This window comes from Ambystoma mexicanum, chromosome 8 (genome assembly GCF_040938575.1).
Source record: "Ambystoma mexicanum isolate Mex_15411 chromosome 8, UKY_AmexF1_1, whole genome shotgun sequence".
Taxonomy (NCBI): domain Eukaryota; kingdom Metazoa; phylum Chordata; class Amphibia; order Caudata; family Ambystomatidae; genus Ambystoma; species Ambystoma mexicanum.
In genome coordinates, this window is record NC_090929.1 from 1,041,084,874 (window position 1) to 1,041,110,341 (window position 25,468).

The 25,468-nt window shown below is 45.4% G+C and overlaps 1 protein-coding gene across 9 annotated transcripts in view; it reads right to left on the reverse strand.

Moving 5' to 3' along the window:
* Positions 1-25,468, reverse strand: part of DLG5 (discs large MAGUK scaffold protein 5) — a 1,559,980-nt gene that overhangs the window by 919,118 nt on the left and 615,394 nt on the right. For 5 of the 9 annotated variants that reach the window (XM_069610999.1, XM_069611003.1, XM_069611002.1 and 2 more), the window contains one exon: positions 12,916-13,066. In XM_069610999.1, the coding sequence (XP_069467100.1) occupies positions 12,916-13,066 (151 nt within the window). The remainder of the gene's footprint in view (positions 1-12,915; positions 13,067-25,468) is intronic. The other 4 variants (XM_069611004.1, XM_069610998.1, XM_069611005.1 and 1 more) reach the window with 1 other exon arrangement.

A 25,468-nucleotide genomic window follows, 5' to 3' on the forward strand; every position in this document is an offset into this window, starting at 1 on the left:
ATGTTGTACAAAGGTCGGCTAGTGTTCAAGTAGTACCTTGCGAGCAAGGGAGCACGATACAGGATCAAGGTGTACAAGTTGTGCAAAAGTATCACTGGGTATGCCTACAGCATGAGAGTCTACACTGGAAAAAGACTCCACCCTAAACCCTCCGGGCTGCCCAGCCCAATTAGGTACAAGTGAGAAGATTGTTTTGGGATCTTCTCACACCACTGCTTTACAAGGGTCACCATTTGTATGTGGAAAATTTCTACACAGGAATTCCACTCTTCAAGGAATTGTACAATGTGGGCACAATGGCATGCGGTACAATTCGCAGTAACAGCAAAGGCTTCCCCAGACAACGTGTGTGTAACAAGTTGGACAAGGGAGCATGTATGGCACTGCGGCGGGATGAACTGTTGGCAGTAAAATTCTGCGACAGAAGGTATGTGCACATGGTAAGTACTATTCATGATGAAAGTACTTCACTAGTCACTGTGCGCGGGCAGGCTTATCAAGTGCGGAAGCCCAACTGCATTCTGGACTACAACAAGTACATGGGTGGAGTAGATAAAGCAGGCCAAGTGCTTCAGCCATACCATGCTGAAAGCAAGTCGCGCATGTGGTACAAAAAGTTGGCCATACACTTTAAGCATGTCGCTACGCACAATGCTTGCGTGGTGTACCGTGCAGCTGATCCACACAAAAACTCTCGTTACTGAACTTCAAAAAAGAAGGTAGAAGATGTTGCCAGATTGAAAGAGCGACACTTTGCTGATTATGTTTCTGCCACACCCATGAAGACACAACCTTACAGAAAATGTAAGGTGTGTACAAAACAAGGAATGAGGAGGGATACTCTGGTGTACAGTTCCCAATGGCCTTCCAAGCCATCCCTCTGCCTACAGCCTTGTTTCCTTTTTTATCATTCAAAAGAAAAGTATTGGGGGATCGACTGATTTACGGGAATGCCCATCATTCCTTGAAAGGGACCCATAGGCTCTGAATTTGTGCATGCCTCACAAAGGAATGGCACTCCTGCTCCCTGCACTGGAGGTGTACCGTCAATAAAAATGCAACAGCATTTCAACTCACTCACGTTTAGTGTGCCTTCACCAGCATTGCTAGTCCTGCTCCGTCCACTTGAAGCCTAGCTTGGAAAGGCACACCACTCCTGTACCTTTCACTTGAGGCCTGTCTTCGAAATAAACATCAGTCTAGCTCTCTCACCTCGAGGCGTGACTTGCAAAGGAACGCGATTCAGTCTCCTTCCACTTGAGGCTTGGCTTACAAAAAACCATCAGTCCTGCTGCCTCCACTGCAGGCGTGCCTCACACAATAAAGGAACACCATTCTGGTTCACTCCCCTGTGGCGTGCCTTGGCAAACAATGCTAGTCCTGCTCCCTCCACTTCAGGAGGCCTCCCTTAGAAAGGCACACCACTCCGGTACCTTTCACGTGAGGCTTGCCTTAAAAGGAAAGGTCAGTCTAGGTCACTCTGCGCGAGGTGTGACTTGCAAAGGAACGCAATTCAGGGTGCTTTAACTTGAGGCGTACCTTGGAAAGGAATGCTACTCCAGCTACCTCCACTTGAGACGTGCCTTGGAGAAGACAGGAACACGACTCTGGTTCACTCCCCTTTGGGGTGTCTTGGCAAGGCATGCTAGTGCAGCTCGCTCCACTTTAGGCCTGCCTAAGGAAAAAAAACCTCAGTGAAGCTCCCTCCGCTTCAGGCGTACATTGGAAAGGAATACAATTCTGGCTCCTTCCACCTGAGGCTTGCCATGCAAAGAAACGCTAGTCCCACTCCCTCTACTCGAGGGGTGCGTTGGAGAAAACAGGAACATCATTCCCGTTCCCTCCACTCAAGGGGTGTCCTTCGAAAGTAGTACACACCACTTTGACTCCCTCCCTTGAGGTCTAAGTGTCATGAAAGTGGTACTTTGAAACCATCTACATGGCAGCTGTGTCTTGTGTGCCTCGTACCACCCTGCCCTTTTTATTGTTTTACCAGAACCAATGTCATGTTTGGTTTGACTGAAATGTCTTCTATAGGAATGACTTGGATAGGATTGGTGTGTGAGAGGGGTAAAGCTACGAAGTACATGCAAATACGATTTCAGTGAATGCACTTTCCTAGCACTGCAGAAATGATTAGCATGTTAGTGGATGTGTATTTAGTGTGGGTAAGGCTGTAGATATGAATGGTTCAACATGACCGTAGAATGCAGGCATACTTGCTATGGGCGTACCTGAAGTTGATATGAAAGGCAGCGCCTGTAGGCCAGGTAGCCAAGTGAGGCAAGTCCACTTGCTATCAGTGTGCAGATCCGGGTTGGTGCCATATGACATTTGAATGCACACACAGTTGATATGCAAGTACTGGAAAATGGAGTGAAAGATATCGCTAGAGACACGGATGCATTGTGAGCAGATATCAACATGCTATAAGTGTGCAGATACAGTTGCTGTAGAGCAAGTGATATGGTAGAGGTGCAACTGCTGAAATGGATGCCTACTGACTGCAGACACAAAAGGTGTATAAATGGCATGTAAAATGGTTGCTGCCTTGACGTGGTTTTACTGCTCACATGAACTTCCCTTCATGTGCTAAACCAAACCTGTCTGTCCTATTGCACTGTGCACTGCTTCTATGAGGAGTGTGAGCAAAGGTGCCTGTGAATGGGCTTGAATGGGAGAAACAGCGTGGCAGTGGATAGTACACAGTGATTCTTGTATTCCCAAAGCAGTTACCATACGGATGATTTACCCATTCTCAATCAGGTGCCGACACCCACGAATACGAGTACTACCTTGCATTTGGACACCTGTGGGATCGCAGGAAGGTAAGCCATGTGCTGTTGGCGGGGTGTTTGGGGGAGGAGGGGTGATTGGCGGTGGGAAACTTCAGAAAAAGGTGTTTTCATCACCAAACTTCCAACTTTGCCGGGGCTTGTGCATAATACATTCTGGGGTGATTAGCCCAAGTCAGGCATCTGTGGATTCCCACGGGTGTCCTCTTTTCGGAAATGCATGGGGTTCCCCGTTTTCCTTGGTGGCTTGGACACCCTAGGCCCAAATGTGTAGGTTGTCCACAAGAGCAAAATTTCTCAAAATCGCCTTCTCCCTTTGCACCCAGGGAGGTGCACCCACACATGTGCGGTACCGTTTTCGTCGGGACACCTGTGGGAACGCGGGAAGGTATGACATTTGTTGTGTTTGCGTGGTTTTAATAACGTTTGACCCATTTGCTGCAGCCCTTTGTCACACAACCCTTTCATTTCCCAAATGTGACCTACATTTAGTCACTGCTTTAGGCACTATAGTTTTGTAACCTGCACAAGTCACGTATCCTTCAAAAGGTCTGCCTGTGCTCTTTCCAAAAATGTATGCTTGCCCTTCCTCACCACATTTGTTTTCCTAATTTACACATGCTAGGTACGTCTGTTTAGGCCGTAGGCCTACAACTCCTATTTACCATAGCTCCGTTTTTGGCTTGTGGTATTGCTTGTTTTGTGAAACATTATGAAAAATGTGGGATTTCCTAACTGGAAGAGTCGGGGGAATGTAGTGGAGCATTGTTTTTCTCAAAATTCACAGAAGCCATTACTTTACCAAGCCAACCATGTCCACCACATACCTTATTTTTCTGTCATTTTACCAATATTCCCCCAAACTATGGAATTGTTCCCTACATAGTTGTTGCCTGACAAGCGCAAATCACCCCTTCCTAAACTTGGAATTTTGTCTACTTTTCACAAATGCATGCCTTTCTGTCTTCCCATTCAGCTTTCCTACCCTTCTCTTCCATTCCGTCCACGCATGTCCTATTGGAAAAAAAGGCCAAAATCGCAAACCTCTCACAAAATGGCTAGTAACCATATCAAAATATGTTTTTTGTGTTTCCACTCAACCTGTTCTTGAAAGCCTGGAAAATGGGGAATTCCGCACAGCAACCCATTTGTTCCTAGCACTTACAATGAAAAAAACACTGGCTTCTTTATACATCATTTTATTGGCATTTTCTGAAAAAACCCACAATTTTCTCCCTTTTTGGTTATTTTCTCTCACCCCTCTACAGCAAACTAGGATTCCTTGGTGGTGTCACGACTGCCTACATGTGGGAAAAAGGGGGCCAAATTTGGCCAAGATCTCATGTAACAAAAAAGTTACAAGGTATTGAATGGCGCATACCAAACTCACAAGAAAAGGCCTTGGCACTTGGGGTTGGAGGGGGAACCCATGGCAGTTAAGGGGTTAATTAAGCGTAAAATTTACCCACAAGAATCTGAGGTACCTACTAAAAAGTTCATATCTGACAATCATTTAAGGGAAAAGACAAATGCCTGGTAGGGGCAACGATCTATAGAGACCCGCTCTACACATGCTCAGTCGTGCTCTGTGTCCACTGATTCGATTATCATTCCGTACCACTTACTTATTGGTAAACCTGGGACAAAACAAACCACGCTGTCCAATTTTTTCCCTATTAAGGATAAAGTAAAAGTATGTGGAAATGTTATGAAGGTAGAGGGCCTTGTGCCACTGGATAATCTACCCAGTATTCTAGACAACCAGACTTCTAGCTCTAACACGGCTGTAATTACAGCTGTTGAACCGACTTTGGCAAGTGGCATGAGTTGTCTAGATACTAAGAAAACAGCAGTCCCCTCCAATGATGTACAGGACATTGTAGGTCCTGTTGTTGAAGATGAATCTAACTTTACTTCTAAGGAATCTGTGATCTCCAAAATCATCGGGTGGGAGAGTGATATTAAAATCAATGGTACAGAGAGGAACCGTTTTTTATCCTAAACATCTTTAAGCAAATTCCAACTTTGAGGATACTTAATTCCTAAGATATTGACTGGGTAACTTCATCCCCATCAAATAATAATCATATGATAAGTCATCTACATTCCCTTACTATTACAAAACTGATATGGCAACATCACACAGATCTCTTGATATTAGGACTGAAAATCACCATTCTAAACTCCAATGAAGCATCACAGGAGTATATTGAATTTCATGAAAGTGTTGGTGGTTCCCGTTTCAAGTCAGCCACCTACCTCAATATCATCATCAAATGAAAATATGCTCAGACAACTTGCGTCTCTAGCTGATGCTGTTAAGGATTGGTCCTGGGTTGAACCTCTGATGAATACAGTTCTATCGTTTAAACAGGCTAATTCTAATTCGCAACCGTAGCAGGGCAGAGTTGAGGTTTTCATCATGGAACTCCTGTGGTTTCAGGAATCTTTACACTTGTTTCAATTCTTTTGAGGCTCATAACAAACCCACAATCATTCTGAATCAGGAAACCATGAAACAAACCCTTTCATCTAACAGGTTATACTACTTACACATCTATAGCCAAAGTGGATATAACTGGCAAACCGTATGGTGGACTTGCTATTACAATAAATGACATCAGGGCAACTTCCACCTTGATTTCATGCTCTGGGGAATTTATGGTCATTGAATTGAATCTACAGGTACAGGTCACCACCATCTTACTTATTGTTTCCTTGTATTGGAATCCTTCGAAGATGAGCCAAGATGTTCTTATGGTACGTCTAACTCACATTTTCTAGGAAGTCTTTCTCCGTAACCCAAATTATTTGGTTGTTATTGGGGGTGACTTTAACTAACTGTTTAAGCAGGGCTGATCAGGCCTCAAGAACTTGTAAGTTTGATGCCACTATGGCTTCTCGTGGCCAAAACTGGAACTCTTTCTTTATGGAATGGGATATCCTTATGGAAGGATTTGAAGAAGGTGAGCTCGACTTCACTTGGCAAAGTGGCAACCTAAAATCTCATTAATTATTATGTTTCTGCTCATCTATTGAATAGGTGTAAAAAAGCTCAAATCTACAATCCGTGCATTGGAGATCATATGGTCATAAAACTCAAGGTTATTTGCAGGCACTGTATACATGAAATAGAGCCTGCTCTTTCGCCAATTAAAATTGAAAGCTCTGGATTTACCGTTAGGTGGAACAATAATCTATGCCATAAATGTGTTACTACACTGAGGAGTCAGCTACAATTCAGATAAGGACCAAATCGTTATGAGCATCAAACTCACTTATATGAGACATCAATTAATTATGCAATTAAATGTGCTTTTGATCTAGTTGCTAATCTGCTTTGTGGTAAATATACATGTAGTAAACACACATTCAATTATGAAGTCACAACTTTAAAGAAGAGCAAAAATAAAAGCATCAGGGAATTAATAGCAAGTAGAATCCCAGTTGCCCAGCAAAAAATATCTAAAAAAACCAAATCATACAGAAGTATACAAATAAAATGAAAACCCTAAAAATAGCGATGCACATCGCTGATAACCAGAAAATGGTAAAAAGAATCTATGCAACCATTATAGAAAATCAATCTGGGATCTTATGAGGGATTTCTCTGGTACCCAAGCAGTTTCTCTGGAATCTTCCATTTCTGCGAATGTATGAGTTGCGCATTAGTCAGTGAAATATCTGCTTCCTCCTGTGTATGCTTATATTACTGGTCCTGGTTGCGACAACTCAATTTTGGGATGTTGTCGTTGGAAACCTTGAAGATGTGAAGTGGGCTATTAATAAGTTGAACTATTCAAAAGCGGCGGGTCCGGACGGCATTCCATCTTCCGTCCTTAAATCGGATCCTCCGTTATAGGCCTCTATTTTGAAAATTAAATATGACCCCATTTTCAAGACTAAATGTATTCCAGTTTCAAGGTTACAATCTTTGACCGTCCCAATTTTCAAAAAAGGTAAAATCACCAATCCGGCTAATTGCCCTTATGGACGCTGCATCTAAAGTTTTTTTCTATTCTTATACTAAACGATTTGGAGACATTTCTTAAGGCCAATCACACCCTCTCCCGGTTTCAGCTAGGCTTTCGCAAAAACACGGGCACTGCACTTAATGCAACTATTCTGTCTCATGTAATTGAAACTACAAAAACACCTCAAAGTGGTCCGATTTATATGGCATTGTTCAACATGACTTCTGCTTTCGAGTGTGTGATTCGAGCACTCTTATGGTGAAAAATGGCAATGCACGGAATATCTCCCAGTATAATCTTGCTCATTGTGATTCTTCATCAAAACATCCATCATGTGAGCAAGAAGGTGAATTAACTGAAGCCATTTCCACGTCCATAGGGGTCAAACAGGGTTGTAGTCTTGCCTCAACCTTATTTAACCTATACCCGAGTGACCTAGACGAGAAATGGAAGGACCATGATACATTTCCTGTTAACATAGGAAAGCTATGCATTAATTGGATGGCGTTTGCTGACGATTTAATCTTGCTCAACAAGACGATCTTTGGGCTACAGTGTAAACTGCAGACTTTCATGGCCTATGTATTTAATAATACCTTACATCCTAATGCTGAAAAATCTAAAAGTAGTATTTGCAGGCCGGAAGAAAATTAAAACCATGAGGTGGATGATGGAGGGGCTCGCAGTAGAACATGCATTTCATACACGCTATCTTGGATACAATCTGTGCGACATCTCATCAGCCATGTGGAGAAAATCTCTTACTCTTAAGTTTAGACCGCTTCTTTCACAAATGAAAGTGATATACAGCAAACTCTGCAAATTCTCCATCTCTCCAGCAATCGCATTTTGTTATCTAAAAATTGAATCTATATTCTTTTATGGACTAGATATGTGTTTGGTTGATATGGATGATTTTCTCAATCAGTTACAGGGTAAGATATGGAAAGAGACGCTTGGTCTTGCCAAATCTTTGCCCAACTCAATCGTTAGGCACGAAGTAGGGATTAATTCCCCTGCTTCCAAATTCCAGGGGAGACTCCAAAACAATTATGTAAAAATGATTAAACCTCGATCAACTTTGCTTAAACTTCGGGTAAGAATGACGAATATCCTGCCGAAGATCAGTGCAGACCATCAGGAATTGATTGTACGCCCCAAGCAATGTTAAAAAAAAAAAAAAAAAAAAAAAAAAGCTTTACTGCTTGTATTGGGCCGACACAATTGATGCATTAGGCAAATATTGTCTCCATCGGGAATATACTTGCTTTCTAAGAAAAAGTGTCACAGGGTGTGCATACTTGCAGCATTTTCCTTGTGATAAAGCTCGATACTTATATATGAGATTTAAATTCAATTTGTTTCACATTAGAGAGCGGATTAAAAATGGGATAAGACTCTCTCTAAGGCAGGTGTGACTGTCGCTTCTGCTCGGATGTTAATTCAGTGGAAACACGTTGACATCTTGTCATTGTTATGTACTTACTTTGAAGCTGAAAGAATTACGTTTTTTGGTTACAAAAAAATCAATGTTGGTGTTACTGGTTTTTTGAGAAATGTTTTATGGATGATGTTAGGCAGAAACCTGTGCAGTTCCCTTAGGGACCACTGCAAAAGATTTAAGAATACAGCTGTTGGCCGTAAACCCACTTGGTAGCAGTCTGCACCACCCAGATTTACCTGGTAGCTGTGGCTGAGCAGTCAGACTTCCCTCAAGAAGAGTTAGACAGTATGCAAAGTATACACAATAGGCACTCAGGTACAATAATACAAGCAAACACTGACCAGAGCTTTGGTATCAAAGTATATAATTATTTATTTAAAAACACACAGTTTGAAACACTCCAGCACTCTTATTGTAAAATATTCTAAACAGTTACTATTGTAATATATACACCCCTTTTTCCTTATCAGATAAGTCACAGTAAAACACCACTTATTTTCATACAGAGGTGAGCGCTTAACTAGATTGCAATCCAATAAGTTTGTGAAAAAGGGAGGGAAAAAAACAGAATATGGAAAGGTATACCACTCTAAGATTCAGGAACACTGTTAGCAAGGCAGAAGAGCAAAAGTCACTGGTGAGCCAAAGTCCAAAGGCTGGGCCCACTCTTAGAGAGAGCATAGCACAAATGCGCCCAAGATCACACAGTGACACTAGGCTTAGAAAGTCTTGCAGAGGGTTCAAAAAGAGTTTAGAGAGGCTTTAGGAAAGTTTAGCCAGGGTGTCCCAGACTAACCCAGGTTCGAAAGCCGGGGGCTAAATCTACCCCGTACAGTTGGTAGCAAGGGAAGCCAGGCGGGACACGGTACCTTAAGTGGGAAGGATCCTCCAGCAGTGGCAGTTGTTCCTGGGAGCGGGTGCAAGTTGCGTCGTCGTCCAGGGGAAGAGAAGATCTCGACTTGGAGGAAAGATGAAGATCGTTGCACTACCAGGGCAGAAACCAGCCGCAGAGTTTTCCGGTTAAAGGTGGTACCTTTGTTTCGCGGTCGTGGTAAAACGTGGTATCCCGTTTGCCGGAGTGCTTGGCACGGGCAAGGCGGCCACGAGGTATGTCGGGAAAGCGAAAAGACGGTGAAACTGGTTATCCCCACCAGTCAAAGGAAGAAGACTCTCCGGCGGGAGATCTCCTCTGTCGTTGGGAAAAGTGGTGAGGCAGTCCAGCAGGGCTCCACCGGTAGTGGTGTCGTGGCAGGTCGGCTCAGCTTCTCCCTTGTCAGATTCTTAGGTCCTGTGGCAACTTCTGAAGTTCCAGTCCCCAAAGCCCTGCTTTTATGCAGCAAACCCCCATTCACTCAGCCTAGCTGTCACTCAAACATGCTAAGTGGTGAGCCGGCCGGCTCACCACTTGGGCCAATCAGGATGGAGTGCGACTTGAGTTGCCTAGGCAACTCAGTCCAGGGTGCCTAAATTTCCCTCCACCCCTCCTATGTACCCCAGACAGAGTGGCACCACTTTTGAGGGCTTCTGTGGAGAAGCCTGCCAAAAAGTGGAACAAAGGGCTCGACTTGGGTTGGAGTCACAGAAGAGAACACAAACGCCATTTTAGAATCAAGTTTTGGCAAAAAATACCAACCAGAGAATTAATATTAATTAAATAAACCGGCGGTATGTTCGAGGCTACCGTAAATAATTAAATAAAGATAGTAGCCTAAAACAATGGGAAATCCCATAGGAAAATATTTGCGGTTGAATATAAAAAGTAGTATCCACTGCCACCAGCCAAAACTCGATCAGGGGGGACGGAGACGTGCCCCCTCGACTAACATGCTGGGGCAATTGAATTGCCCCAGCCAGTACATCCACAATATGATGGTTTGTACTGGTTCTGTTTAGAATTTAAGACTGGTAAAGTCAATGGTGACTTTACATGCCCTGGGAGACAGTAGTCAGTCGCAGGGTATGGAGTCTATACTGGGGGGTCACCATGACACCCTTGTGTCACTGCACTGAGGGTGCTGTGTAACACACATCACAAAAACACATGAAGCCCTATGGGGTAAAAGACCCCATAGCCCATTAAACACATCTAGATCCAAAGAAACACACTCAAATCATGTCCAAGAGTGAGGGTAAAAGAGTCTCACTCTTGGCAGGAGAAAAAAATAAACCCCAAAAAATCCAGCAAAGCTGCTGGGGGACTCACTAGGTTAGGAAATTCAGCCTAAACAGAGAATTCTCCCTAACAGATGAGATGTATGTGGGGTGAAAATGTCTGTTTCATAATTCCCCTTACCCACCTTCTTAAGCTAATTGACAAGGAAATTAGCCCAAATGGGGTTGTTTAATATGGAATATCATCTAGTAATAATGTCATTGCAATAGTGTATTTATGTATCTGAAGACAGTGTTGTCTTATGAGTGTCTGTGTATTAAGTTGTTGATGTTATCTAAAATGTGTGCGTATGTCTGTTCTGCACTTTCTAACATGAATTCTATTGCTGAATGATGAATCTTTTCTTTTTAAATGTCAAATCTGTTTTTAGGTTTTTGCATGTATTGTAAAAGCAAAAATGTTGAGATTTTAACTTGTGTTTTATATCTTGTTTTGTGAAGGTTAGTTTGAATAAACCATATGCAATAAAAACATTTTTAAAAAAGCCCGTCACATATAGATCACCTTTTGTTTTCCTTCTCCAAAATAAACATCAGCAAAATGGAAGACATCCTCAATTGTATGAAGTCTACAACCTGCACATCGAATGATATTGCGCCTAAAATCATCTTGGAACATGTGGTGCTCTTGGCCCCTTTTCTCGTGAGGTTTGTTATGCCTTCTTCCATGAAGTCAATGTGCCTAAATCTATAAAAATGGTCACTTTCACCAAGCTGCCCAAAAAGTCCAACCTTGACCCAAAGGACCCCAATAACCTCAGACCCATCACCAATTGCAATGTTTTATTAAGGTTTTGGATAAGGCTGCCTATAGGCAGTTCCAAAATCTTCATCAAAGCCAACTGTATTCTCCATCCCAGACAACCTGGCTTTAGATCAAACTTCAGCACAGAGTACGCCCTAGTGGATCTTCAAGCACACATGGTCGTATTTCAGAAGAAGGCATTCTGGCCCCGCTTGATTTGTCTGCAGCCTTCAATTTGGTGGACCATGGCACCCTAAAACAGACACTATGCCACCTAAGGAAATGCTCGGACAATGCAGTCGACTGGTTTCTCTCCTTGTCATTCCATGATTCATGCATTCAGTGGGAACAGGCAAGCTCACCCACCAAACCCATCTGGTGCGGAGTACCGCAGGGGGCTAGTATGTCGCCTATTTTGTTCAATCTGTACATCCAACCTCTCTGCACCCTTTTAAACAACCTTGGTGCGTATTTTACTAACTACGCTGACGATACCTAGCTGGTCCTCGAGGTTACAGGAGACTACTTGGCCGACTCTGCAGCTCTGTCTACAATCTATCACAAAAACGATGTCTGGATTCTCATTTAACTGTCTCTGCTTGAACTGCAATTAGACCAAATGATGGATATTTGGTTCAAAAGCAGCACAGGCCGATTTAAGCCCAGCCTACTGCAGCTTTCAAATTGGTGCGCAATAGCATCCCTGTCCTCAGCAAGGTGAAAACCCTGGCATTTGTCTGGAGGCCTCCCTAAATTCTGATGCGCACGTCAACCTTCTGACAAAAACTAAACACCCTCTCCATCTTCTAAAAAACAAATGTCCATGTATCTCCAGAAAGAATACTACAACTATTGCCCGAGCCACTGTTCTCACAAGACTGGATTACTGTAACACCTTATTTATAAGGAGCCTCATCCAAAAATCTTAAGAAATGTCAAGTGCTGCAAAACAGCGCTGGGCACATTGTTAATATCCGTCCAGGTGGGAGCCCATTTCAGCCCACAGAAGGGAGCTACATTGGCTACCCATTCAGGACTGCATTGACTTCAAAGTGGGTACTATCATTCCCAATTGTGTACGGAGAAGCCCCCTCTTACCTGAAGATGCTGGTCCAACAGTACTGCCTGGCCACAGTACTACGTTCCTCAAATGAAAAGCAGATCGATTGTCCCAGGTTGAAACGGGAGATGGACCTGGGTAGATCTTTACAGGTCAAAGCGGCTACATTCTGGAATTCTCTCCCTTCAACCATAACTTTGGATCACAATCTCCAGACTTTTAGAAACTTCCTAAAAACCCTGCTATTTAAAGGATTCCCTTTCCATTGCCTAGCGACTTCGTCCTGTATTTTCTGTTTGTCCTCTTGTGTCTGTGTTGCGCCACGATGCCTGCGGGCTGCCTGCACGTTACAAATAGATAAACACATGGCCTTAAACATGTAAGTGTTGTACAACCATAGGAGCACTAGCCTAAAATTTGAAATATGTATAAACGTCTTTCTTTTTTTTATGGCTCAATTGCAAATGTTATTAACGGGGGTCAAAGTTGAATAAAGTAAGATTATATGAAAAGAATCCAAACAAACACTGATTAGTTAAGATAGCACAGGGGCAACATGCTGGTCTTGGAAGCAAGACCACGCAGAGCAACAGAGGTTCGAATCCTGGATCTGCACTAAGAAACCCAACTAGGTTAAGCGCTTTATAAAAAAACACATAAATACGTTTATTGAAGAAAAGCCTACAGATCAAAGAACAATCTTTCCATCAAACAGATTTACGAACCAGAGGAGGATTGCTCACTCTATTTTTCTCAAACTCCACAACTTCTGTTTCCCATTCCAAAGAATCAGTATCTATTGCCGAGTCATGAGAACTGTGAGCCATCAACTGACGAAATCTGGCTTCCTTTTCCAATTGGTTGTCCATCTTCTCCCTGTAGAAAACAAATGGTGGGTGCTTAAAAAAAAAAGTGAACCACTCATTCTAATTCAACGTATTTCACACCACTGAAAATATTTGTTATAATGTTTATGATGAAAGGTACTAATACTTCAGTCGCAAATTGCATTGCTTTGTACTAAAACATTTTGAATGAAATAGATTTGGAGAAAAGTCATTGGGTCTCATTATGAGTTTTGCGGTAATTTAGCTTCAGTGGAATTACAGTTACCACTGTGGTATCCAGTGGAATTACCCCTGAAAATGAGTGTCAGACGGTAATTCTGCCAAGAGTCAGCAGAATTACTGTTACCACCAATACATTTGCTGCTAATTCCGCCGGCAGAAATTGCATCATCACCGAAATGTGAAGCACTGCGGCAGCCATGTTGGAAAAAGCAAATCCACCCCAAATCCCCCATTTCCAGTTGCCATCCAGTCCCAGAAGGGGGAGAAACATGTCTCAGGACAAAGGAAAAGGTACAGTGGCTGATATGCAGCTCAGGAAACAAATGTTCAGTGAGAAAGAGCTGGTGAAGTATTGGCCCATGTCGAAGAGTTCTATAGCTCTAGGCACCGAAAAACATCTGGCCAGAAAAAGGCTGTATCTGGGCCAGCAGCCGCAACAAGGTCATGCCAGCTGCAACTGCCACTCCACAGCCAACCCCTGTGGTCCTGTCAGGGGAGCCAAATGCTGCCACCTGCACACCTCACGCTGCACCTGCACTCACCTATCTGGCCCAAGACACCCCTTTGTCATCCGAGCCAGATGATCAAGCGTGACCTGGAATCGGAGGGTGACACCGATAGACGTGGAGGTGACAGGGATTTCAGGTCCCCCTGCTTCAGCCCCAGCCCTCGCCATAGCCCACCACCTATTGCACAGCATTCCCGAGGCAATATGGAGGAGACTGGACACAATGGAGCGGCGACAGGCGAACATGGAGAGGTTCCATGTGTTAATATCCCCGTAAAAATATCCCCATACAAAAATATTACCATATTTTTGCAGTGATATTAAGCCATGGAACCTGTGGGGGACACCCCTGCAACTCCTGGTCCTAATAACCCCATAAATGATTCCCACTAATAATATCGCCTATTTCCTTACCCCACGACCATATATATGGCGATATTATTGGTGGGGATTTTACCCGATACCCATTGAGACACTTGCATACACTTAAGTCCAGCACCTGCAGGCAATCTGTGACACGGTCCAGGGCGCCTCATGCAGGATTGTGAGGCCCTTGGACTGGGAGTGATGACAATCATCAGTGGCAAACGCTTCCCTGACCGTGGTGGGACAGAGGGTCAGAGAGGTAAGTCAATGCAGGCCAGCATGCTCCTGACCCTCCAGCACATTTTGGGGGCAGAATCTGACCAGTCCACCACAGTAACCCCCACGGAGGGATCTGCAGCGGGCAGCTCCTGGTGCCGCTCTATGATGAATGTGGCCCGGTCGCATCCAGCACTGTCTGGCAAGAGGAAGAGGCAAAGAAAAGGATCGACACTGCATTGCACCTTTCTTCACCAGGCACGGGGGAGGTGGGAGGGTATGAGTGTTTGGGAGGGAATGGAAAGGGTATGTTGATGATGGGTTTTGGGGAAATGGCGGTTGGCGTGGAGGGTGTGTTTGGGAGGTCTTCCGTCACACTTAAGCATTAAATCCATGTTCACTTGAAGCAATGCTAGGACTTCTCTTATTATGTGGATGTGATTTATTCAATAGATGGCTATATATAAAGATAAGCACCATGTGATGATGATGTGATGAAAAATAATTGTCTATTAGCGCTTGCTGCACCAGTCGACCATCCCTTCCCTCCTTCTGCTCACTGTGTGGCAGCACTGCATCTGCAAGTAGTGGGCCATTGTCTTCTAGGGGTGGAATGTGTTCGTCACCGACAGGGGGACATTTCGCATGAGGCAGATGTAGTGCAGCATGGCACAGGCAAGAAATATTTGTCCAACCTTCTATGGCATGTACATCAACGCCTCTCCGGTCGAGTGTAGACACCAAAAACCACCCTTCAGCAGGCCAAAGGTTCAGTCTATGCACAGCCTAGTCCTGACGTCGGGCTCATTGTAGGCCACCTACTGTGGCATAAGTGAATTGCGCACATGTGTCATTAGCCATAGTAGCTTGGGTGCATCTAGAGTCACCTGCAAGGGCAAAGGCCACAGGTATCAGTCACAGTGCGTTGTGGATGTATTGCCTATTAAAAGGGCATGTTGACGGTCGCTCTGTGCATGCATTTTTCATGAATTGTCATACAACATGATTTGCCATTGCAGTACTTGAATGTAGATTCATTAACTATGGGGGAACATATGCACTGTTGTGTTACACCATTCACACAACTCACAGCAAGCACTCCTCGCTTTCATGGTCTGAATGGCATGAGAATGCATGTTGCATGTGTTGGACAAGTGCATTGCTACCATGCATATGCCGTGATGGCTGATGAGTTGTACTTGCGTAGGTTTGTAGTGTCGGAGTTCCTTCCATTATGGCTGGACATACACTGTCAATTAAGTACATGGCATTGCTCTCTGCCAGTGTTGCATTGTCTTCGTGCAGTGTTGAACTGTGACATTTGAGGTGTAGGGATGTGTGCAATTGCATTATGGTTCCTGCAGTCCTGTGTGTGGTACTTGCCTGTTGTGGCAATGCATCTCCAACATACTACTGCATTGTCCTGCATGTCCTAGTACTGTTGGTTGGTGGTCGTCATGTGCAGGCAGATCCTGCATGTAGAGCACCTTGATAGGGCAGTTGTGGTAATGCCCCCACCCCACTTTCACATGGCATTTCAATGGTGCCGCGAGATCAGTTTGTGTGATGTCACTTGTACTCACCCAGTATCCATGTCCGTTGGCCTCTGTGGCTCTCCATGTTTGCAGGCAGTGTGCTTTCCCGCAGGACCATGGCATCGTGTGTGGAACCAGTGTGTGATCACAAGGTCAGCATCGCAGGTGACCTTCACATTTAGGGAATGATACCTCTTCCGATGCCTGGGGGTCGACCAAAGCCACACAGGTGCAGTCCTGAGCTGCAATTACATTAGGCATGTGGGCTGCTGCATAAAAATGTGACTGTGCATGTATCTGTGGCGGGCAGGGAGATGTGAAAGGAGGCATGTCAGAGGAGTGCTTCCAGCACCTGCGCAAGCGCATATGAAAATGTGGGCTGGGACTTTCCTTGCAGCATGCCCACAGTGTGCTGGAAGGTGCCAGTTGGAAGGAAATGCAGGACTGACACTAGTTTCAGCAGCGGGGGTAATGAAGTTCTGATGTTAATTTTGTTCTGTATGTCGTCATGGATCAGGGCGAGTAGCTCTAGGATGGTCTCCTTTCTCCTTGTTTAGCCGGTACAGGGTAATTGCCGAAATTTCCGTTAATATCCAGGGTGAGGGCCCGACCTGGGGAATGTGCCCTCGCCTTGCATGACGTTTCCTCCTCCTCTGTGCTCCCTGTGCTGCTGTTCCTGCCTCTGCAGTTCAATTTGGAGCAGGAGGAGCTGCATGTCCCAGTTTACAACAGCATGGTGTTGGGAAATGTGTTTCAGTCGGGGGCAGGTCTTTTGTAGTCTTTCAGAGTGGATTGGATGTGACTTGTTTCCATCACCTAGATGAATGTACCTCCATCTTTTGGGTGGAGGTAACTGCACTGTGTTTTGGGCAGAATTACTGCCCATTTTTGGCAGTTTTTTTTTTTATTTGTAATACGGTGGAAATACCATTTTCACTCTTGGTGGTAATTGTGCCAGGGCGAATTCCACCAGTGGAATTAGTGGCCACTCCTTATTCGGCAGTGCAGTAAAAGTGGTAATTCCGTTGCTGCCACTTTTAACGTATACCGTCAAATTTATGAGGCCCATTGCTTGATTTTGTATAAAACAATTGCGTTACTATGTCAATGAAAATGTCCACAACTCTTCTTGGTAGGTGGTTGCCGTTTCACAAAAATTTTAATATTTTTCTTGTGTGCCCTACAACCTAGAAAGCAAAACTGCTATTGCACAATTATATGCATTTGTGAAAATCAAATAAACCCTGCTCGGATTACCCAACTCCAGATATGTAACATGATGCAAGGTTTAACCAGATGAAAGCTTCAACCAAATGAAAGCAAATATTTTAGAAAATATTTGGCTTGTTAAACTACATCAATAAAATGCAGTCTCAAACATTGCAAACATTACAAATTAAACAGCTAATAAATCCAGATTTCAAATACCAAAACTAACATTCATCTGTCAAGATGTCTTGACAAGACATGGCTATCACATTTTAAGTATATGTGATATAAGCGGGCATACAATACTACACTCGTGTTATTGCATTCTGTAAATCATTGCTAAGTACTGTGAGAAACCTGAAGGTGTCTCCCAATCTAATCCCCAGGGATCCGTCATCCAAGTGGCCAGGACACTGCCATTGCTATTGGATTTATTGGTCTTTTATAAGGCACTTATACAATTAGCAGCAACTGTTTCAAAGCACCCACAGAGCAACAGGGCGGGGAAAGGGGAAGGGAGACAATGAATTAAAATAAGATAAATAATTGAATTAATAGTACAAACAAATAATGAGAATAGGGAGGGGAATCCAACCTACTATGACTTTTGAGTGTTCAGAACGTGCAAGTGCAGAGGGGTGGGGGGTAAGGGAGCGGTGCTGTGGTGCCCATGGAGAAGTGATCAGGGTGAAGTGCTGTTAGGGAGAATTCTCTCTTTAGGCTGAATTTCCTAACCTAGTGAGCCCCCAGCAGCTTTGCTGGATTTCTGGAGTTTGTTCTTTTTCCTCCTGCCAAGAGTGAGACTTTTTTTCCCACTCTTGGACATGATTTATGGTATTCCTTTGATTGGTAATGTGTTTTATGGGCTATGGGGTCCTTTACTCCATAGGGTCTCATGTGTTTTCCTATGTGCGTTACACAGCACCCTCCGTGCAGTAACACAGGGGTGTCATAGTGACACCCCACCATAGACTCCATACCCTGGGACTGACTACTGTCTCCCAGGGCATGTAAAGTCACCACTGGCTTTACTAGTCCAAAATTATTAACAGAAACCAGTACAAACCATCATATTGTGGACGTACTGGTCGGGGCAATTCGATTGCCCCGGGGTCTGTTAGTCGAGGGGGCACGTCTCCGTCCCCCCTGATCGAGTTTTGGCTGGTGGCAGTGGAAACTACTTTATTCGACCGCAAATATTTCCCTATGGGATTTTCCCATTGTTCGATGCTACCAACTTTAATTATTTAATTCTCATAGCCTCGAACATACCGCCGGTTTATTTAATTAATATTAATTCTCCGGTTGGTATTTTTTGCCAAGACTTGATTCTAAAATGGCGTTGGTGTTCTCTTCTGTGACTCCAACCCAAGTCGAGCCCTTTGTTACACTTTTTGGCGGGCTTCTCCACAGAAGCCTCCAAAAGTGGTGCCACTCTGTCTGGGTACCACAGGGGGTGTGGGAGGGGGTTTAGGCACCCTGGACTGAGTTACCTTGGTAACTCAAGTCGCACTCTTGTGTGATTGGCCCAAGTGGTGAGCCGGTCGGCTCACCACTTAGCATGTTTGAGTGACAGCTAGGCTGAGTGAATGGGGGTATGCTGCATAAAAGCAGGGCTTTGGGGACTGGAACTTCAGAAGTCGCCACAGGACCTGAGAATCCGACGAGGGAGAAGCTAAGCCGACCTACCACGACGACACCACCGGTGGAGCCCTGCGGAACCGACTCACCACTTCCCGACGACAGAGAAGATCTCCCGGCTGGAGAGGCTTCTTCCCCTGACTGGTGGGCACAACCAGTTTACCTTTCTTTCTTCGCACACCAGACCGGTTTGTGGTCAAACTGCCCGTGCCAAGCACCCCGGCGGCCGGATAGCCACTCACCACTGAACCGCGAATCAACGGACCGCTCCTTGTACCTGAGAAACCCAGCGGCTGGTTTCTTCCCTGGCAGTGCAACAGACTCCTGTCTTCCTCCACGACGAGATCCTCTCTTCCCCCGGACGAAGCACCGACTTGCATCCGCTGCCAGGAACAACTGCCCCCGCTGGAGTGTTCTCACCACTTTAAGGTACCGTGTCCGCCAGGCCTCCCTTTCTAAATATTGCCACAAGGTTATAATAACTCCTTAACCTTCTGGACTGGGCTGACCGCCTTGACCCTCCAACTGGTCCCTTTCTTTGGTCCAACTCCTTTTTGAACCGTTACAAGACTTTTGTGCACTGCACCCGTGTGACCTTGGACACATTTAGTTTGATCCTCTTAAAGTGCATCCGGCCTATTGAACCCTAACTTCACGGTTTTACTTTGCTTTCCTCTCTTGTTATGTTCTTATAAAAGTGTTGGGATCTGTTTCAACTCATTCTCTGCTTTTCTCTCCCTTTTAAAAACGAACTATTAGAGTGCCATCTACGTTAAGCGCTCATCGCTGTCTGAAAATAAGTGGGGCTTTACTTACGACTTGTCTAATATTCTTTTAAGGGAGTGTATATCTTTTAGTGACCGTGTTTTTGAATTGCTTACTATTAGTGCCTGTCTGTTTTTCTAGATGTGGTTTTAAATAAGTAATTATAACTCTTTTACATCAAGCCCTGGTCAGCGTTTACTTGTTCTATTGTGTTCTCTTGGCCTATTGTGAATACTCTGTATACTGCCTAACTCTTCTTGAGGGAAGTCTGACTGCTCAGCCACAGCTACCAAGTGAATCTGTGTGGTACAGACTGCTACCAAGTGGGTTTACTGCCAAACACCTGTAGTCTTAAATCTTTTGCAGTGGTCCCAGAGGGAACTGCACAGGTTTCTGCCTAACAAGTGCCAATAAGAGGAATGTAAGTGCAAACTCCAGTGGGGAGGATGAACCTAAGTGCAGTAAATAGACAGCGGCTGGGATGAGATATGTGAGGGTCAGGGCACTGAGGGTACATAAAATCCCTGCACATCAGTGCAGCTACTGTATGATTAGCAGGAAGAGAGAAGGAAGAGGTAAAGAGAAAAGTCTTGAGGCTTTTTAGAATTTAAGGAGGTCCTCAAGACGCAGAGGGGGGCTATTCCACATGAGGGAGCCCACAGAGGAAAGTGACCGACCACTAGCTCTCTGTTTAGCAAACCGCTTCACACGCAAGGAGTTGGTGCCAGAGGAATGCAGGAGTCTAGAGAGGGAGTATTTGGTAAGGAAGCATTGACGATAGAGTGGTCCCCAGTGCCCCAGATAGCCTTGTCGATGATGGAGGGATTTGAATTTAATCTGTGTTGAGACCGGGAGCCAGTGAAGGCTTTGTAGGGCAGGAGAGATGCAGTCTCTGGCCTTGGGGCCAAGGATAAGCCTTGCTGCCCTAATCTGGGTTAGCTGGAGGGGATTGCAGGGTGGACGAAGGAAGGTTAAGGAGGAAGATATTGCAATAGTCTAGCCTGGAGAGAACCAGAGCATGGGGTAACATTGAGTCTCTGGGGGAAGGTGAGGAAGGGTAGAGTTCCTTTGAGAAGCAAGAGCTGAAAGTGGGACTTCTCAATGTCCTGAATATGAGGGATGAAGCAAAGGGAGGAATCGAAGATTAATGAGATTCCTGGCTTCAGAGGAAGGCCAGAGTGAATGGAAGAAGTAGGGTGCAGGTGACTCAATAGGGTGAATCTCTGTTGTGCTTACATTGAGGCAGAGGTCATTAACAGTGCACCAGGCCTGGATGGCAGAGAGGCAGTCAGGGATGAAAGAAGGTGTAAGGGCATCAGTAAGACGTTTGAAGTGTTGTGTGCCGTCAGCGTAGCACTAGAAGTTGGGGGAGGAGGAGGAAATTGGGCATGCCAGCAGAGAAAGGTATTTGTTAAAGAGCCAGGGTGAAAGAATGGAGCTCTGGGGGATGCCACAGGTGGAGGAGGAAGTAGGGGAGGAGAAAGGGCACAGAATGGTTTTGGAGGAACGGTCAGTTAGGAAGGAGGTAAGCCAGTCGAGTGCCCCCTCCTAGATACCAAGGGTATCATGGAGCCTTTTTATGAGGATGTAATGGTTCACTGCGTCAAACGCAGAAGAGAGATCAAGGAGGATGAAGAGAGTAGGGGAGTTGGAGTCAAGGGATGCAAGCAGTTTTTCACAGGTGTTCAGAAGAGCAGTTTCCGTGCCTCTGGATGCTCCGAATCCAGATTGGTGGTTGTATAGACCGCCAACAAGTTCGATATGAGAGTTGACTAGGGGGAGAGCCAACTTCGAGCAGTTTCCCAGGAAGAGGGTGATGGGAAATGGGCCGGTAGTGGGCTGGGCAGGAAGGGTCTGCAGAGGTTTTTTTTAAGGAGAGGGCGTGCAAGGGAGTGCGTGAGAGACGATGGAAAAGAACCAGTAGCAAAGGAGTGGTTGTAGAGATCAGCAAAAGCAGGTGTGAGAGAGAAGAGGTTGTCCTTGATGGTTCTGGAAGAGCATGGGGCAACCTGTTCGGAAGAGACTTTCATGGAGTTGACAACTCTGGTGACTTCTTCATGAGAGACAGGAGCAAAGGAGGAAGATCAGTGATAAGGGGAGAAGAGGATGGAGGGAAGGGTTGGAGGAGTGTGTGACAATTCGGTTCAGTAGGTCCTGGGTTTTGGAAATGAAGTGAGAGGCAAGTGCATTGCAAAGGGCCTGTGAAAGAGTAGGGGCAGAAGATAATGCGGACGGGTTGGCAAGCTCCCTGCAGATTTTGAAGGGTTCGGCCGTCTTGTTGGATGCATTGGATACTCGTGCCTGAATGTGGGCTCTTTTTCTGGCACGGATGCAGTATGTAGTGTCACTAGATCAGTCGGCAGACCAGTTTGTCAGAGGGTGAGCCTGAAGTGTGCCACTTCCGTTCAGCAGCCCTGCACTTACGTTTTTGGTTTGCAAGTTCAGTTTCGTACAGGTATTACGCTTGGAGGCAGGTTTCAGGTGGATCCTCATGACTGGGGCAAGGATATCAAGAGGATGTCAAGGGTGTTGGAAATGGAGAGATAGAGGTTGCTGAGTGCAAAATCAGTGGTATTGTGTGTTGGGTGAGCAAAAGGGAATTAAGGTGGAAGAGAAGGCAGCAGCTGACATTCATTTCATCGGACGGATGTTCGTGAATGAGGTTGGCAGCCATTTATGGGACGTTGTCAAGGAGCCATAGGGACCCAGATGAGTGGTGAGGAGAGAGTGGTCTGAACAGGAGAGAGGGATGACTAGGGGAGTAGAGAGAGTGAGGTTAGAGTGGATGATGGCTCTGAGCATGTGCCCAGCAGAATGGCTAGGGCCAGAGGGAAGAATAAAGGATAGGGAGGAGCAGAGGTCAGTGAAGAGGGTGGTTGCTGTGCAAGGGGAGTCTAGGTGGAAGTTGAAGTCACCTAGTAGTAGCAGGTTGGAGGTGGTAGAGAGTAGGGAGGAACTATAACTGACGTCCGCCCACTCAGATTAACAGACAAGAAGTGCCTGGGGGTCGGTAGATGGTAGCAATGGTCAAGGTGGTGGAAGAGAGATTACCAATTTGCATGCAAGTCTCTTAAAGGACAATTAGGCCTGAGTGGGTAGGATGGAAGAAGGAATCCACTCTGGGAAGTTTAGGGCAACCCCGCCGCCAGCATCAAGGCTTTGAGGTGATCTTAAAGACGTCGGGTAGGAGTGAGTCAAAGGAAGTAAGAGCTGGTATTGAACCAAGATTCAGTGAGTGCAAGTATGTCAAGGTCAGTGCAAAGGTGTATGCTGACAACATGCGCTTAGACCATAAACATCAAATTATTAAAAAGGGCTCCCTGGATGAGGTGTAATACTTTAATGGTGAGATCTAACACAGCCGACACGTGTTTCGACCAATGGTCATTCTCAAGGCCACTTGTTCCATCAATTGGTTTCCCAAAAAATTATATATGCCAAGTACTCTTCCAGTAATAGCGAGAACTTCAGAGTTCCTTAAGGTCGCCAAACCAAATTCTGATCTATTGTCGTTGCGTAATTCTGTAGTTCCCCCAATTACTCAATAGAATTATTCTTTCCTGTGTTGTTTGTCCTTCAAATTGCATCAGAATCACTGGTTCAGATCCTTCTTCTCAGATGTGGAGTTTGCAAGATTGTAATCTTCCTTTTTCGATTATTAGTTCCCTGCTTCAAGCTCAGTGTCTTTAAGGCAAAGGCAGATGTCAGCAGTGTGTTTGATGGCTCAGCATGAGTTGAGGGTCGCCAGGTGGAGACAAAAGCTGCCTTGGAAGGTTTGATTCAGAGTGTAGGGGCGTGGGGCTCCCGTCAGCAGTGGTGGAGCAGAGTGGAGCAGTACAAGGGAGAGAGGCAGGGAAAGGAAGGAAATTGACGAGAGATGGCAGGATCCGGTCAAAGAGAAAGAGGTTGGCCCGAGGGCCTTCAACCAGGACTCTGCCTGTGAGGTATAACCTGATACAGCAGCGAGATGAGAAGAAGCCTGTAAGGAGGCCTTCCCACTTGGTGCCACCATTAATAGATGTGGAAGAGTAAGGTGGGAGAGTAGCAGTGAGGTGAGGTGTCCAAAAGGTCAGGGGATGGGATAAAGAAGAGGATGTCAGTGAGGATTTCTCTTGAGGATGCACGGACATAGGAGTCTGCAATTGGGAGGCCAGGGTTTGCAGCAAAGATATCTTTTTCTGCATTTTCCATCCCAACTTGGTGAAAGAGGGAAGATAGGCAATGGTGTATAGTTGGAGTAGATTGGGGGAGATTGAGAGTGCCATCATGGAGCGAGAGGAGGAAGTGAGAAGCGGAGAGAAAGCAAGAAGGGGGTACTGGGGGTGTGTATGCTGCAACACACAGTTCTGAACCAGATACACAGCTGGCCAACTGGGTGTTAGGAGTACAACACCATGCAGGATGAAGGCACACCTAAAATCGATTTTTACGGTACAGACAAATACAATGCTGGATGAAAGCATACCTACATTTGATTTTTACGCTACAATGCTGGATGACACAAGAACAGAAGCACAGAAAGAAAGCATTGGGGTGAGTGAAAAGGAACTCAGGGAGTGAAAGCAGAGTGTGGTTTCGCCATAGCACAGGGGACATCTGCAATGTGAGTGTCTGGAGAGGCAGAGGGAGTGAATCGAGTAGAGGCGAAGCAGCCACCAAGCAACAGTCAGTACTCACGTGATGGCAAATGGAGGGATGTAACAGTCCAGGGGTGCATGGATGGGCTATCCAACATGAAGGAGCAACTTTGGCTGTAGATGTGTGATTGTGGGGCCAGAGGCCCAGCCAGGCTCTGACAGGAACAGACAGATCCAGTTCCTGGGGGTGGATTAGTGTGGGAGGATTATCTGGATGGGGAGTCCTCTGGGAGTGGAACGGGAACACCGACTGGTGAGACAAGGTATTCCCCTTCTGCCAAATTCTCTTCCCCATCCTACTATATAGGATATTCAACCTCTTTACCCCCCCCGGCCCCTTTTCTTAAACACTTTCACAAAGCACGAAAGACAACAGACTAATAACACCAGAGCTGTTTACATACATGTCCCAATGCAAGGGTCAGTGAAATTCAGTCAATTCGCACACACTTGACGGCCATTTCCCTTCCTTCCCCACAGGGATAAAAGGTGCAGCACGACAGCACAGGAAGGGCATGGCAGACCGCACGATGTGAGAGCTGACTCAGCACTGCAGTTGAAGAGGAGGCGAAGGACGGCAGAGTCGAGGGGAGACCAGGAGGAGAAGTGACCTTGCCCTTATAGATAGAAACCTGTGAAGCCTCAAAAGGAAACGTAAGGCCAGGAACAATAGCCTACGTGTATAGAACTAGTTGTCCACGGTACCCGGGTGCCTCCTCCGCTGACAGACAAGCCGGGGAGAGATACATGGCCCAATGGTACCGGCCTTGATTCTACAGACAACAAAGCAAAGCTGTTAACCACAATGGGCGAGTCGAAGGAAGAGCTGATAAAGAAACCGAACTGTGTTGAACGAAAATAGCAAGTGGATAATTGAACTTTGAGCAAACAAAAAAAATATATGAACTGTGGAGGTGGGAGGGGGGGTGGATCAGCAGAACAGAGTCAGGCACCATGTGTGTGCAGGCTCGTGGTGATTACTCGATTGATGAAACTACAGATACCAGAAGGCCATACGAGAGCAGCCAAGATAGGTCAAAGCAGTCAGAGGAGGACCAGCAAAATCCCCATACAGTCGAAAGCCTTTGAGCTATGAACTGTAGAGAAAGTGATGGGGATGCAGGAGATACTCAAACATCAATAATCAAACTAACTCAGGATGTTGGCAAATCACATCTGTTTTATTAGCAATGACAAACATCGTTGGATTCTCTCGATCTTCTCACTCAGCAAGTTTCATAAAAAGGCAGGTTTTATAGTAAAATCTTGTCATCATTGACATCTTCCTAAGTGGCAAACTACAAAAACCTACTTCGGAAAGTGATTAGTTA